Genomic DNA, 16618 nt, shown 5'->3' on the forward strand with positions numbered 1-16618 from the left:
CGTGGGAGGAGAAGGGGTGGATTGAGCCAGAGCGCTGTGGGCTTGTCACTCCCGAGCTTGTAGCTCCACACAGACTGAGGGTGTGGCAGAGCAGTTTGGTGGTGGGGATCGATACAGTCTATTCTGGTTTCTCTATAAACACCCCAGAGCAAACTTTTCGGATGTGCTCCTTTCTAGTTTTTAGAAAGGGCTTTCTTGGCTGCCAGGAAGCAGGGAGCGGGGCTGTGGCAGAGTGATTATCTGGGAGCAGCCAGGCATAAGCTCGAAGCTTTGGAAAACTGGGGAGAGGGCAAAGAGTGACAGATTCTTCTTCCTTTTGTGGACGGGGGAAGAGGGTGCTTGGTGACATTTTCCTGTATGAAAGGAAGAATACAGTTTGAAAAGTTTGTAATTGTATGTTAAAACAGATTCACGCAGAGACTGTAAAAAAAAAAGAAACCACAAAAACAAAACAGCCTTGTAAACACATTTTTATTTAAAATTAAGATTTCTGAAACAATTATACTAAGAGTGGTATTATAGGCCTTTTGCTAAATAAGACATAGCATTAAAATAATTATGCTCATTTTAATTTTGGGGGGTTCTTTTAAAAGCACCACTTAAAACTTACATAGTCAAAAAAATTAAGTATAGAAAAATTGTTCTAACTGAGGAATACGTCTGAGATTGCACAAGGAACAACAGAATCATTTTCAACCTCTGCGCATTGACACAGAGCACTAAATTCCAAGCCATTTTGAGAATTTCCCATATTGTTCACTGAAAGGAAAACAAAGACAGAGTTATGAAAGAGTTCCTTGGTAGATTTCTAGCCCTTGGAAGGCTACAACTTTTCTGAAATATGATTACTGGCCAGGCGATTTCTAAATTTTAAGTTTGTCACCCAAAAAGGTAAAGTATAGGATTTATAAGTATTTCATTTTTGGAGAAATTTTGAGAAATGACCACATGTGCAGCACATCAAAAAAACTGCAACTAGTTTTTACAATCTCTGAAAACCTTTACATTCTAAATGTATTTTGAAACCAACTTCTAAACAAGACAGAATAGAAACAATACATATGTTATACCACTGCTGAAGTAGCTTAAACCTGCCAACACATCTTCAGAGCAAGTCTCTTTATACTAATTTCCCTGGAGAGTTTCTAGGTCATTTTCTGCGTGTTTCATAACAAAGGACCTACTATACAAAAATCACTCTTAGATGTTTGCTCTGCCAACTCAAGGCCTGTCCCTGATAACCCTCTCTATACAGCCCCAGTCCCAGAAATAACAGCACTCGTGGCTGGGGACAGTCTTGCTCCCTCTCCGTCCTGCCTCATCGCTTGTTTGACCGCTTTTCGTACTTGTCCTGGCTGCTCCGCTCCCTCGGTGGAGAATGACGGGCTGTGCCTCGGGCTCGGAAGCCATGCTTGTAAGGGTGGGCTCTGTGCTTCTTCCGGTTTTCTTCTTTCTGGTTCTGGCTTTCCTCAGGTTCCTTATCGCCCTCTTTTTGTTCAGGGTCTTGCTCTTTATGGGAGGGCAGTGTATTCTTAATTGTGTTAATTAGAAATCTTTTATTTGTGCTAGCAAGAGGACACTTCATCCTGAGGGGGAAAGAAAACAATCACAAATCAAACAGCAGACTCCAGAGCTAAACCCGTGAGCATGGCCGCTGCCAAAGAATTCTTCGTCCACAGAACCAAGTTTCTGAACTGGTTCAGCTTTCCTTGCATGCCACCTAGTGTAAACTGAGAGTACAAGGGGGGAACGCAAGGCACTGGGAATCCCTGAGGTGGGCTGGCTGGACCTCATCTGAACACTTTCGCCCTTTCTTCTCCATTGGGGCTAACTTTTCTACAGCCATGTACATACAGGTTCTGACCACAACACATGAACTGAGTCATTTCACATTTTCTCCTTAAACAATGAACGCCTGAATTGACTATAATCTGCATTTCAAGTGAAACATATTGCGGCTTGTTTTAATTACCGAGAAGTAAAAATAAGTCCCTCTCCAGGAAACAAAAAAGTATATCCTGCTACATCTTGAATACTGGAGCTAAACGATCTATTCTAGAAATAAAAATTGTCTAAAGAATCTATAAAAATATCATAATCACCTCTGCCTTTCAACAACCCCTCCCACTTTCTATTTCAGGCCTCGTCTCTGCTCTGCTGGGGAGAATTGTACACACATCCACCTCGGCATAAATTTCTGTGCAGTGTGTATTTAAGCAACTTCATGATTCAAGGTTACCCAGTAGGGAGGATGCAACTAATTAAACTGTTAATTAACATGCTGAGTGATACTTACATACCACAATATTTGTTTGATTTTTCACATGCAGCAAATCCTTCATTTTGGAAAAGAAAACCCCATATAAATGAGAACCTGAATATTTTCTTTGGCCTTGAGCGGTTTGCCACACGATGGGCTAATGTTAGGTGGATACATGTTTTTCAGGATGGCTGGTAGTAAACAAAATGGATGTCGGATTCTATAATCTCCATCTCTATATCAAACTTTGATTCAAAGAGAACCCCACAAATACTCCCACCCAATCACCCCACCAGCACCCCACATAGTATTTTGCAGTGCAGTCCAGTGTCAGTGAATGTAGGCATTCATCAGCCCAGGTCAGAACACGGCAGGCAACCAGAATGGCATTGAGTCTGGAAGTGAAAGGAGAAGAAAAGAAAATGTCTCCTGCTGCAAACAAGCAGCTCCTGAGCCTGCACGGGCAGAAGCAACACTTGAGAAGAACCAACATGGTGTACAGGCGCTGGGCGCAGCTCACAGCCAGGCCAGGAAAAGGGATGGGAACGAGCTAGAAGGAGGAGGAAGAGGATGAGAGAAAGGACAGTGGAGTGCAGTAGAAGCAGCGGGAACATCTAGAGGTGGGGACGGCACTGGGGTTTGGAAGGGTTTATTTTAGCACTGGAGTTTGGAGGCTACAGTGAATGAGGGAGACGCAAAGAAAAAAGGCAAGAATGAAAAGCAAAGAAAAACAGGCCTGCGTGTGCTAAGGGGACAGCAGTGCACCAGCGTCATGCTCCCTCAGTCGCCCCACGGCGAAGCCATGCAGCCTCCCGGAGGTGCCTCAGCCCAGGGGAACGCGTGACAGGATGGGCCGGGTTCCTACTTCAGTCAGTAGGGACCCCAGGGTTCAGGCACGGCTTTGCTGAAGACACCTGAACCATCGCAGTTGCAAACTCAGCACAGATGCAGAAGAGTCCACCACAGCGGCATGGCAGGAAAATGTAAGACGCCAGAGTGCCCGCTCTGCCCACGGTGGCCGTGCTTGCTGAAGGAGAAAAATCCTCTTTATGAATCAATGGACCACACACATCTCTGTATCCTGCTGGATACAGAAGGCTAGGAACAGGCAGCGACAGGAGAATTTGGGGATATTTTCACTGGAGTGGACCATCTCAGTGTTGGTAAAAAGTCAGTCAGTTCTTCTCCGGATTAAACAAACAAGGAAAAGTGATTATTGCCAGATGGGACAATAATCTAGGATCTTAAAACAAAGCCTTTGTAACTCCTGGGGACTCCCACTATTTTTGCTATCTCCCAGGTCAGATCATTTGGACATCACTAGCTTAACCAAAAACAACGCTCTTCTTTTGCTAGAGAAAGGCGGGGTTCATGCTGAGAGTGACGGCTGTGTCAGAGGACACGCTTCCTAGTCTCGGCAGAGTGGCCAAAAGAGCGAGTCGCACAATGAGATGCTTTTCCTGACTAGCCATGAGAAAACTGGCGTTTGCATCTCTTTTTTACATCAAAGACGGCATTTGTAATGTTGGTTGTGCCTAGCATTCTACTCAAGGTGAATAGTCAAGGATGGCTTGGAGAGAACTGGTTTACTTGAGGGGGGAAGTGAGGAGGCTTTGGAAGTGACTTCTCCCAAACATGCCAAAGCACATTTTAGAAACGATGACGAGTGCTCATTCGTAAGCTATTAACAAACAAGGCAGGGCAATGAGACAAGGAGGGTGGTCACAAGCAGATGTGCAGGTACTGTAATAAATGCTTCTGGATAAAGAAATGATAAAATCTGCATGGAATATGTCAGACTATAAAGAGAGGAACAACCGCTGATCTGGAGGAAGTCCATGGGGAGAGAGCAGCTCTGGCCTTCAAAGTGGTAATGAATTTTGCCGACTCTCACAGCCAGTTGTCTCACTGCTATGAACACGTGCAACACGGTGTCCTGGCTGAGCACAAGTGCCCTGGGCTCATACCATCTATCAGACTGAACGCGAGGCACGTTACACAACCTCCCTGTTGTTGCTTATCAGTTAAATGGGGATAATAATAGTGGCTCTTTTAAAGGGCTGCATGCAGATAAAATGAGAACATGTCAAGTGCTTAGAATAATACCTGATATGTAATAAGCACTTAGTAAATGCTAGCTTTGGTGCATAGCCTCGCCCTACTGCGGAATTAGCTGTGTGACCATGGGCAAGTTACTTAACTCCTCTGAGCATCAGTAAACAGGAGCCAGAAGTACTTGCTCTTCCCCATTTGTAAATGGGAGTCATGAAATATTTACCTTATCAACCTATTGTGAGGATTTAATGACACAATGCAGAAAGCACTTAGCACAGTGCCTGCCGTATAGTAAATCTTCAATACCCGTTCCCTATGGCTCTATGCTAGTTTCTTATCCACATTCCAAAATTGCAAACCGTGTGCTCTTTATGAACCACAACTCATTTGGCAGCAAAAGTCTGAACTAACCCGACACTGGGGCTATTTATACTGAGTCTTTGTCCAATGTAGGGCTGGCACCCGCATGTCTTGCTGAAGACATGCTAATGTGTTGGGCAAGGGCCACTGGGGTGCTTGGGGTGCAGCCGTATTGCTACAGGTCCCTGCTGAAGTGTGGAAATGTCCAAATTTAGAAGCTAATCTGCATGCAAGGGTTTTAAGCAAGGGACTATGGACCTATATTATTATTATTACTATTATTATTCACTCCCTATTCATGAAAAAAGAATACATATAGCACTCAAATAGTTAATACACCAGGCATTTTTCCATGATGGCAAACTCAAGCAACCATCCCAGAATCGCAAATCACGCTGGATAAGAAGCTAATCAAGAATAAGAGTAGAATATCTGACGTTTCTCAATGAGAAAAATATTTAAAAAAGAAAAAAAATTGAGCCATCAAGAAAAAGTTCATGAGACATTTTATAGAAATTTTCATAAAAACGGTTACAAGTTTTGGTGGGGCAGCCGGTTGCTTAGTGGTTAGAGCACAGCACTCATAACACCAAAGTCGCCAGTTCGATTCCCACATGGGCCATTGAGAAACAACGGCTTGAGCTTGGAGCTGAGCTGCGCCCCCCACAACTAGGTTGAAAACAACGACTTGACATGGAGGTTATGGGTCCTGGAAAAACACACTGTTCCCCAATACTCCCCAATAAAAATTTTAAAAAAGGAAAGTTTTGGTACTTAAAATGGTTAGACTTCTATTCTGGAAATTTCACTTTCCAGGCTATCTCAATTCTTCATGGATAGCTGAGTAAGGGAAACTGGGTGTTACCTCTGACCTTGTAACTTGTATTTCTGTAAACTCTGTTCACAGATGGTCCTCAGGTATAAAACTAAAGGTTGAAGTACGTAGGCGGTTTCCAAGGTTCCTTCCAGATTTAGCATGTGTTCCATATGTCCACCCTTCAGAAAATTACTCTCTTCTCATTTATCATGTTAGGATATTACTTCATTTCATTTATCTCTCTGTTGTTTTGTTTCTTTGCTCTTTCTGTCATTTTTTCTGTATTTGAGATGACATGACAAGCTAGCATCAGATGCTCAACCGTTTGACAGCCTATTTCACACCAGCACTGAGGTAAAACCCTGAGCCCTGCAGTCAGGGTACAGGCCGTGTCCACTCGATGTGTCTGCTCTGCCTTCGTCACTGGCTGTGCCCAAAGGTGTGCTGGGAGCGGGCCGGAGAAGGCCCCAGGACGAGCCGACACTTTCCTGTCTGTAGCTCTGACCCACCCAAAGTCAACTTTCTCACCCCACCTAGTTATTTTTATTTGGGGTTTATTTCTGGTTTTAGAAAGTTATACTAGCTCATGTGGGAAGAGCCAGATTTAAGGTGCTAACTACATAAATGGATATAAAACTCTAAATATAATAAGACTAGTTAAAATTGCTTTTGAAAGTACCCACGACGGGCAGAGGGCCTGAATACACATTTCTCCAGAAGTCACACAAATGGCAAACAGACATATGAAAAGATGCTCAACACCACTAATCATCAGAGAAAAGCAAATTAAAACCACAATGAGATACCACCTGTCAGAATGGCCATCATCAATAAATCAACAAACAAGTGTTAGAGAGGATATGGAGAGACGGGAACCCTCATGCACTGTTGGTGGGATTGCAAATTGGGCAACCACTACGGAAAACACCATGGAGGTTCCTCAAAAAAACTAAAAATAGAACTATCTTATGACTCAGCAATTCCACTCCTGGGTATTTATCCAAAGAAATCTAAAACATTGATTCAAAAAGATATATGCACCCTTATGTTCACTGCAGTGCTATTCACAATAGCCAAGATATAGAAACAACCGAAATGGCTATCAATTGGCGACTGGATAAAGAAATTGTGGTGCATATATACAATGGAGTATTACTCTGCCATAAAAAGGAATGCAATCTCACCATCTGCGACAAATGGATGGACTTAGAGGGTATTATGCTAAGTGAAGTAAGTCAGACAGTGAAAGACAAATACCATATGTTCTCACTTATATGTGGGATCTAAAGAACAAATAAAAATGAACAACAAAAGAGTACATAGTTCATGATTTCATTTATATATAATTCTTTAAAAATGCTAACTAATCTATAGTGACAGAAAGTCAGTGGCTGCCGGGGTGGGAGAAAGGGCTTATCAGTGCTCTCAATAGAGTCAGCGGTGATGTATATGCTTACGATCTTGCTTGTGTTGTTGGTTTTCCTGAGTGTATAGAAGTTACCATGTGCACCTAACATGTGCAGCTTATATTTTGTCATTTATACCCCAACAAAGCTTTTAAAAAGAAGAAAGTACCACGACAGCACTGAAGATCAAGCATTCCATGTATGTTAATACTTACAAGTGAAGCAATTCCCTTCACTTTCAAAACTTCCAGCCCAGCTGTGCTGAAGGGTTCTGTACGTCCCGGGAAAGGCTACACACCCCGCGAGAGGCAGATTTCTAGAGAATCCACCATTGGAGAGATGAAGACTGATCGAGAAGAGGTTTGTAAAGCTTGTAAGCTTTTCATCCTTTTTTTCTTTTTTGAGTAGGCACACTATATAACATAATTTGCACAAATAAGGCACTTTCTCTCTGCAGTTATCATACTTGACTTATGAGAAACAGTAAACGGTAAAACAAACCCAGAGATCAAAAATGGGAAGAAAACGTAACGTTTTTTTTTCATATTTTAATACTTTTGTCTGTCTACTGCTGAAGCATTGGAGTTAATAATATCTAGCATTCTACAGATTTAGACATGCCACTTCTCATTTCTAACAGTCTCCTGACTATGCCCAATCAAATAGTGACACCTGACCACTAGCCAATAATCGGGTGGGGGATGGGTGAAAAGGAGAAGGGGAATATAGTTAATAATATTATGATGAGTTTGCACAGTGACAGACGTTACTAGAATTAATGGGGTGATCACCCTGTAAGGTATAAAAATGTTGAGTCACTATATTGTACACCTGAAACCAATAAAACCAATATAAGATTGTATGCCACCTATACTTAAAGAAACAAGTAAAATAAAAGCAAAAAAATAATGGTGATGCTAATGAACACTTATGAAGCAATCACCCTGTGTCATTACATGACCAATGTCTCCTCATTTCCTTTCGCTGACCGCCATCCGTTTTACAGATGGACAAACGAGGCCGAGCAGCTTACCTAAGGTCTCAGGCTGGTAGGACGTGGAGCTGGGACTGGAACCAGGCGGTGTGACGCCAGAGCCCCTCCTGCCAGCACTACCCCAGACGGGGCAGGAGGAGCAGAAGACAGACACGCTGCAGTCTAACCAGATGCCAGTGAGGAAAAGAGCCCAGGTGAACAGCCTGCCAGCGACGTGGAGCCCAGGCCAGGCCGGGCATCAGGAGGCAGATCTGCGCGCAGTGTCAAGTCGGCTAAGAGCAGCTGGCTACGCACAAGCCCAAGGACACAGAAACAGGAGGAGAGAACGCCCCAGACACACTTGACTTAACTTTGAGATCTGGGGAGTACAAGAGGCAGTGGGAAACTACGGTTCTTATTTTCATGGTCAGTGAGGCCTTGGGATCATGGAAGCTAGGTTCCGTCAATTGCAGTCGAAACCATTCCTTTATTCTACAGCCAAACCCATCCCCACCCCAGAGGACAGCATTTTACCTTTCATTCTGTGCACACCTGTGCACTCACATGGATGTACGTGTAAAACACCCAGGCAAAGAAGTACAACTACACTCCCAGCGCTCCGTGAAACAGGCTGCTACGTTAAGTCCTGAGGCCATGGTTGACCACAGCGCACTTAGGGGTTTAATGCCGCCTCAACTGCCAGCCCACCCACGCTGCTACAGTGTATCACTGGGCAGCCAAACGCCCCAGCGTGTGGCCACCTGAGAAATTTTCATAGCATATGAACCCTACTGCTAACCAGTTGATCCTTAGTTACTCTGCACACAGTCCTGAGGCCCACGGCAGGTTTTGAATGCACTCTGTCTGTAACGCTCCACCTAAACGTCATGAAAAACGGTCGGCACAGATAGCTGTAATATTTATTTATTTTTACACAACTGTGCCTCCTTCCTATGCGAGGTATTATGCTAGTTCAGGAAGCAAGATAAGCACCAGGCTCTCTGCCTCTATACGATGCTGTTGAGGAGGAACAGAGATGTGGGGAGACGAAGGTCAGAAGCAGATAGGCGCGCAGTGCAGTGCTGGGGTAGGCGACGCTGTATCCTTGGCCTCCTGCTCCCTGAGCAGCACAAGGCATTCACACAGCTTTATGATCCAACAGTAACACATTCCAGGCTCTCAGAGGCACTTTCTGAACCGGATAGGAAAGGAATGTGGGAAGCAGGGGCAGGAAGCACCGGGGATGCTCTGCATGCTGACAGACGACAATCCACAGAAGAGGTAGTACACAGTGTGAGGATTAAGCTAGAGATAGGAAGTGGCGTTGGCTAGCCAGCCTTCGGGAACCTCTGCAGGCCCCAGGTTCGTAAACTATAAAGGAAAGGCTTTGGATCTCTGTGCCCTGAAGTACTGCCAAGAGCCTCAGATTGCGTCACTCTGAAATCTGAGCCCTTCCTTCCCTTCCCGCTGCTTCCAGCCAATGCACTGTGCTCACCTGCTCACCTGTCCCTTTCCACCAGTGGGTGAACAGCTTTCACCACCAGGACAGTGCCTTCCTTACTGCCGCCTGGGCCTGGCCTCTTACTACCTACTGGTGCTCAGCAAATATTCGGATAGTAAAAAACCACATGCCTTGTTAAAGACTGGAGAAATTATCTGCTTTCCAATAATCAAAAGCTGATGACATAAAAATAGGAGAACAATGTAGGTGATAGACAGTCCTCTTTATTACCAGACTGACCCCACGCCAAAACAGAAAAGCACCCCAAAACGTCATTCCCCTTAAAACAATTGGGTTAAGGAAACTGAAGAATCGTTTTCTGTCAGATTCAATCTATGGAACTTTTTGTACCACTAAAGACAAGCCTTTCCAAGTATAAGGCTGACGTCCGGAAGATACTAGACTCAAAATTATATTGGGCCCTAGGTAAGCTGAAATGAATGTGGCCAGAATAAAAACAGCTTTGTAGACAATGAAGCTGGACACATTTCTGAAGTTTGTGCTTATAAGTTTCCTTAAGTCAACTAAAAAGAAAGCATATGGGCCAATATTTCAGCTACTCCAAAGCCTCGGTCAAGTATACTTCTAAAGAGATTCTTTTGCTGAAATACATTCAAGAATTATATAGCACCAAATGGTCTCTTTCGTTACAAAACACAGCATCCCACTTGCATTTTCTTTAGTTCAGCAATCTTTCTGGCAACGACTCAACTATGTCAATAAGATCATTTTATGGAATATCCAAGAGGAAAGAGTAATGTCACTCACTTTAGTTCTATTTTAAAATTTAAAGCAAATATAAAGGTCCTCTAGATGCTTAGAAAAACAGATCATGGGCCTCCAGAAAGCAACAAGTTATCTAGTTTTTATGGGTCTGTCCAAGGAGGTCCACTCCACGTGACAGAAATGGATGTGGGGACACCCAGGGCTGGACAGTGGGCTATCTGAGTGCAGTCAAGCTGCCTGTCTCGGGAGAGGTGTGGCAACACTCTGCACTCTGCAGAGCAGGTTGCTTTCATTTTAATCAACAGGGATTAGTACAGTGGTTTTCAAATTTGTGTGCACTTTAGAATCACCTGGTATTGTTTAAAAACTCCCAAACTCAGGCCATACCCCAAACTAATCATCTTCGAGGGTGGGAACACAGGCACGAATCTGTGAAAGCTCCCCAGATAATTTCCAATGAGCAGATAAGTTTGGGAACCAATGGATCAGTGGTTAAAGGTTTTTATTCACACACACACACACACACACACACACACACACACACACACATGCACACACACGCACATGCATGTTAGAGCATTTATTTAAACAGAGAGAAAACCAGGTGTTCTCCCAGGCTGAGCACGACGGGGCAGGTGTCCCGGCACCAGGGAGGAGAAGCAAGTCCTGGCTGTCCTTGGGCCACGCCTTTCACAGCGCACATCCTCTAGGGTGTGCTGGTCCGAAAGCTGCCTCGAGGAAAAGTACTTGTGCCCTGGTTTGAATTGCCAGGTGAACTAGCTGGTTATTCATGCGAGTGAGTCAGTCACTTCAAGAAAAATAACTCCCAGTATTCATTGCCAATGGTAAAACTGGAGTTTTCTAGTAAAGAAAATTCAATGCCTGGAAAACTGTGAACTTGACAGGTTTCCAACACTGAAAACAGGTTTCTGATGAGATTAGCACTGATACTTACAAATGTGTTTTTTTAATATTATGTAATGAAAGATGTCAACATTTGGGAGATCTTCATAACCCAGTAAACCACCATTTTCCAGTTGCATGAGTACAAGTTCCAGTTAAAGCGCAAGGCCGGCCAAGGGATTTTATCTTAATTTATGATGAAAAGTTCACATTGTTAAAAAGAAACGACCACTCGAGTTTCCTTGCAAAGTTTCGATGTAGTATTAAAGGAACCATGATTTTCTGAAAAGGCTATTTAAATATTTCTTCCTTTTCCAAGGACATATTTGTGTAAGGTCAGAGTTTCTTCATTTGCTTCAACCAAAATAACATATTACAACACATTGACTATAGAAGCAGATATGAAATTCCAGGTATTTTTTATAAGTTAGACATTAAAGAGGCTTGAAAAAATATTAAGCAATGCCAGTCTATGCTATATATTTTAGCAAATTTAGTTATTTTTATAAAAAAATCACTTACATTAATATGTAATTGGTTTATTATTATTTTAAAATGAGTTAATAAATACTGTAAAAAAATTGCTCAATTTTAATTTATAATACAGTAAATATCAACCCATAGAAACAAAAGTTCTTTGGGGTCCTCCAATAACTTTTAAGACTGTAAAGGATCCTAAGACCAAAAAGTTTGAGGATCATTGTTATAAGACAATTGAAAAAAAAATAGCAATGTCAACAGGAATTCTTGTCTTGTAGACACATGGGAAAATGTAAGTTTCACATCCTGTTCTCCCACGACCTGCCTCTTATAACTCTGGAATGCTTTTCTTTGCCTGCCATCCTTCACTACCTTTTCAACATGCTTCTCCATCCTTTCTGAGTAGAACCTGCCAGTTGTCCCCCAATATCCGTTCTTTCTTTTATAGTAAAAGAACCCCAGATATTTACCTGGCACATGACTGCCTGGGAAAAACTAGACTAAATTCCTGGCCTTGTAGCTAGGTGTAGACATGAAACTAAGTTGTGGCCAATGGAATCTATGTAGAGATAGTGTATACTACTTCTAGGAAGTATCCTTAAAGAGAGGGGGCAGGCCCACCTTCTCCTCTTCTTCCTGTCTGCTAACTGAAATGTCGATTTAATGGCTGCTACTATATTAGACCATGTGGAAAAAGAATCACACCCTATGGTGGGAGATTTGGAAAACTGGAAGGAACCTGGAACTGGAAGGAATCCTAGCTAACTTTCTGCGAACCTAACTGATATGATGCCCAAAGAGTACATCAACACTCCCATAAATCTCAAGATGGCTTGCGCATATGGAAACGTTCCCTGGGGGACACAGAGCTGACACTAATAAACTTCTACTATCACAAAGTTCTACAAGGACAATAAGTGGCACGAAGGTGGTCAGAACGAATGACTTCCATCTGGAGAGCTGCCTAGAGACAACTGATCTTGGACACTCGTCACATAAGAGGAACCCTTACTGATTATTTTCTTAGTCCCGTGTCAAGTCTTCGGAGTTTATGATTTAGTTCTATGCTGATTCTTTAGATTAGACCAATGACTATTGTTAACCTGATCAAGATCCTGCCTCACACTGATAACCAAAGCAGCCCACCCCTAACAAAGTCTGTGCTAACGTGATGCCTATTTGTGGAGGCCACTGATTTTTTGTGAAGGACAGAGGAGGGCTGGAAAGAAGATAAAGGGCAGATTTAACTAACAATCACTAATGGACTGCTCCATGCCAGGAACCGTGCTGAGTGTTTTTATACATATTATCTCACCAAAGTTTTACAACCATCCTTTCAGGAGGTAGGTATTTTTTGAATCTACGATGATTACATGTATGTTACATACAGACTGACTCACACTGGAGTACTTCATTTTATTATATCACTTAATTCACAAATACATCAAAATGAATTTCTAAAATGTAAGAACTTTTTAAAAATAAAATAACAGCAATACCATTATCACATGTAAAAAAATAATCAACATTAATTCCTTAATATTGTCAAACCCGCAACTGTTAGTATGGATAAGGATCGTAACACGGTATGCTGCGGTTGCTGTGTCTCAAACCTATTAATTCATAGGATACTCCTTTTCCTTCCTTCCTCCTTACAATTCATTTGTTAAAGAAACTGGGTTGTTTGTCCTGTAGAATTCCCCAAGTTTTGGGTTTTTGTGAGTTTTATCCCTGTAGTGTCCTTTAACATGTTCCTCTGCCCTCTGTATTTCCTGCAAACTAGAAGTTCTAACTGAAGACTTGATCAGATTTGAGTTCAATTTTTTGACCAGGATGCGTTACAAGTGGCGGTTTGCTTCTCCTCTCGCCTCTTTTTGTGGTGCCCAGATTGACCAAGAGAGCAGGTGCTGTCAGCCTGACCCCGTCACCAGCCAGCACCTTTTCATCTGATAGACGTGGCAGCCACTGATGCTCTTTACTTAGATTCAGTCTGTCATTAGGGATGGTAAAATGGTGACACTCTTTTTTTTAAATCAGGTTTACAGAGATATTTTATACAGAATAAAATTTATCCTTTTAAGTAGTGTTATGAGTCTTGACAAATGTATGAAGTCATGTAATTGTCACAGAAATCAAGATATAGAACATTTCCACGACCCAAAAAAGTTCTGCAGTAAATCCCTTCCTTCCTCCCCACCTCCTGCAACCCAGTGATCTGTTTTCTGTCCTTACGGTTTGGGCTTTTTAAAAATGTCCTATAAATGGAATCTTACACTGTGCAATGTTTTGTGTCTGGCTTCTTTCACTTAGCACAATGCTTTAGAGATTTATCCATGCAATGAGTACCAGTAGTTCTTTTTCTTTTTATTGAGTAGTTTTGAATGTGTGGATATAACACAATTTGTGTATCCACTCATCAATCGATGGACATTTGGGCTGTTACCAGTTTTGAGCTATCTTGAATAAAACTGCTATGAACATTACTGTACAGGTTTTTGTGTGAGCTTAAGTTTTCAATTCTCTGGTAATTGGTTAGAATAATTCTGTATGTATGTAAGAAACTGTCAGCTGTTTTTCAAAGTGGTTGTACTGATTTCACATTTCCACCAACTAGTTGTTGCACACCCTCATCTTTATTTGGTACTGTCAGTTTTTTGTTTTTTATTTTAGACATTCTAGTGCATGCATAGTGTTAACTATGGTTTTAATTTACATTTTCCTAATAACCAATGATTTCAGCATCTCTTCATATGGTAACTGGCCAATCCCATGAAGCGTTTATCCAAATGTTTTGTCCATTTAAATCAGATTGTCTTCTTACTGAGTTGTTAAGAATTAAATTATGATAAATCTCAATTCTATAATCCCTCAATATTTAACAGTTGTAATTCTATAAGGAATTTTTCTTTTTATCAATTATTTTGTAAACTTGCAGTATAATTTGTACAGGGAACAGGATAAATGCTTGATTCTTCTTCAATATTTACCAGTTTTATTAATGACTTGGTTCCTTAGCATCACCCAAGAAGGGACCACTAAGTTCCTAGTTGTGATTATCATTATGACCTTATGGATTTTCACATTTTACATATCTCAATAATTATAGCTTTATTCTTTTTCATGATCAAATTAGCCCATCTTTGACTAGTGGGAGCTCTTTCAAGTGGTTCCTGAGTCTTTCCAACACAATTACAAGAGTCTTTGACAATTTTCTTTCTGGCATAATAATAGGATCTTAGAGTGGGGCTGGCCACACTTGATAGTTTCAGAGGGAGGGCCATGCCAGAAAGACCAACATAATTCAGGGTAGGAGTTTTGGGTCATGTGGTCAACATGGAGACGGAACTCAACCATGTGAGTAATCAATCAATCAATCAATCAATCAATCAATCATGTCTAGGTAATGACCCCAACAAAAACTCTGAACACTGAGGTTTGTGGGAGCTTCCCTGGTTGACCATATGCCAAGCGAACTGTCACACACCAATGGGGAAAGGTAATGTATCCTGATTCCACAGCGAGAGGACAGTGGAAGCTTCCAGGGAGAGGACAATGGAAGCTTCCCATTTGGAACCTTCCCAGACTATGCCCTTTATATCTCTTATTTTGGTTGATTTTAATCTGTATCCTTTCCCTGTAATAAACTGTAACTGTTAAGTATAACAGTTTTCTGTGAATTGTATGAGTTCTCCTCACACATTACTGGAGTTGAGGGTAGCTTTGGGAACCCCTTGAACTTGCAGTTGCTATAAGAAGGACAGTCCGGGAGACTGTGACCTCTAACTTGAAAATCTTGGTATCTATTTACAAATATTTACATATTTGCTTTATCCTACTATGTAGTATTTTCAGAATAACAATATTAATATTATTACTAACAATATGATGACTAAAAACAATTTAAGATTTTTTGTAGTTCTTTTTTGTCTTTTGGAAATAAAGTCAAATTTCAGTTCACCTGAAATAGTTCCTCTCTGTGTGGCTACACCATTCATTCACTAAATGGCTTGTTTTATTTTGCTTGATATTTAGGGATTGCTTTTCCCTCTATATATTTAATTTGATTGAACTTTGTTTTATATAAACCATGTGCATGGTTCTAAGAGTCAGATCTACAGAATGAGGTATATTCAGAAGTCTAGCTTCTACTCTTGTCTTATTTTTATATTTTACTTTTTTTATGGCCCACAGTACTTCACTGTAGTAAAATTTAAGTTGTAGATAAGAAATAAAAAATCAGAATATTTTTTGAATGTGAATGCTATTGTTAAATAATGCTTAAAAGAGCAGGCTTGATTCTTAAGGTTAAATCTTCCTTTGTTTATATTACTAAGTTTTAACCAGATCTACTTTATACAGAAACTGTAAAGGTCAACTTTAGTTCTACACAGCTGAATTGTCACATAATCAAAATACAATTAGAATTTCCTAAAGTAAAACTTAATTTACTAATGACTGTAATTAAAACAGAATTCTTAAACAGTGAACACTGATATAACATTACTCTCACACAGGTGCCGTTAGGCACAGTAGTACCTAAGTATCTCTGGGGCATTTGTGAACCAAAGGGATGATAAAACCGTATCAGATATTATCCATATATACCCGCTGCCCATTTCTTCATGTTATTAGAGCTCTTCAGCCTTCAGCCCTCAGCAGTACTATTCTCTACCACTTGTCTTGGGTGATTTCTTCTACATCCGTGGTTTTACATCCCCTAGATGCTGAAGACTTTTCTCTTTAACATATTACTTTCAAATTTTAAGGAAGGTTACTCGAATACTTACCAACCCATAGCTCCCATTGTTTCTGCTCTCGTTTTCCCACGTTTTGCCTCTTTAAGCAGTTCATCTATTGCTTTCCTGATGGGAAAAAAGAAGAAATTTGAGAAGTAGTCACCTCACTAAATACTGAAAATCAATTCATCCCACATATGTGATCTTGGGAAAGGAACAGCTTTTGAAACATAAAATTTCAAAATTGGGGGAGACATTTAAAAAAATTTTTTTTAAATGGTTGATAGTTTTAAACACATTAAAAATTAAAAAGGACGTTTTTATACAAAGGGGAAAAACACTGAAAACAAAACGAAAGACAAAATATATCCATATTAAAAATGTTCAAATGCACTATTATT

General features: G+C 41.1%; 1 protein-coding gene across 1 annotated transcript; it reads right to left on the minus strand.

Moving 5' to 3' along the window:
* Nucleotides 1-453: 453 nt before the first annotated feature.
* Nucleotides 454-16340, minus strand: LOC141571075 (protein POLR1D). The gene is made up of 2 exons (XM_074330060.2): nt 16269-16340; nt 454-1586 (listed from the first exon to the last, which is right to left on the minus strand). Exons 1-2 carry the CDS (start codon nt 16283-16285, stop codon nt 1319-1321), a joined length of 285 nt encoding a protein of 94 aa, XP_074186161.2. The 5' UTR covers nt 16286-16340; the 3' UTR covers nt 454-1318.
* Between the last annotated feature and the right edge of the window lie 278 nt (nt 16341-16618).

Source organism: Rhinolophus sinicus, chromosome 16 (assembly GCF_057876585.1).
Source record: "Rhinolophus sinicus isolate RSI-liver-muscle chromosome 16, RSI-T2T, whole genome shotgun sequence".
Classification (NCBI taxonomy): domain Eukaryota; kingdom Metazoa; phylum Chordata; class Mammalia; order Chiroptera; family Rhinolophidae; genus Rhinolophus; species Rhinolophus sinicus.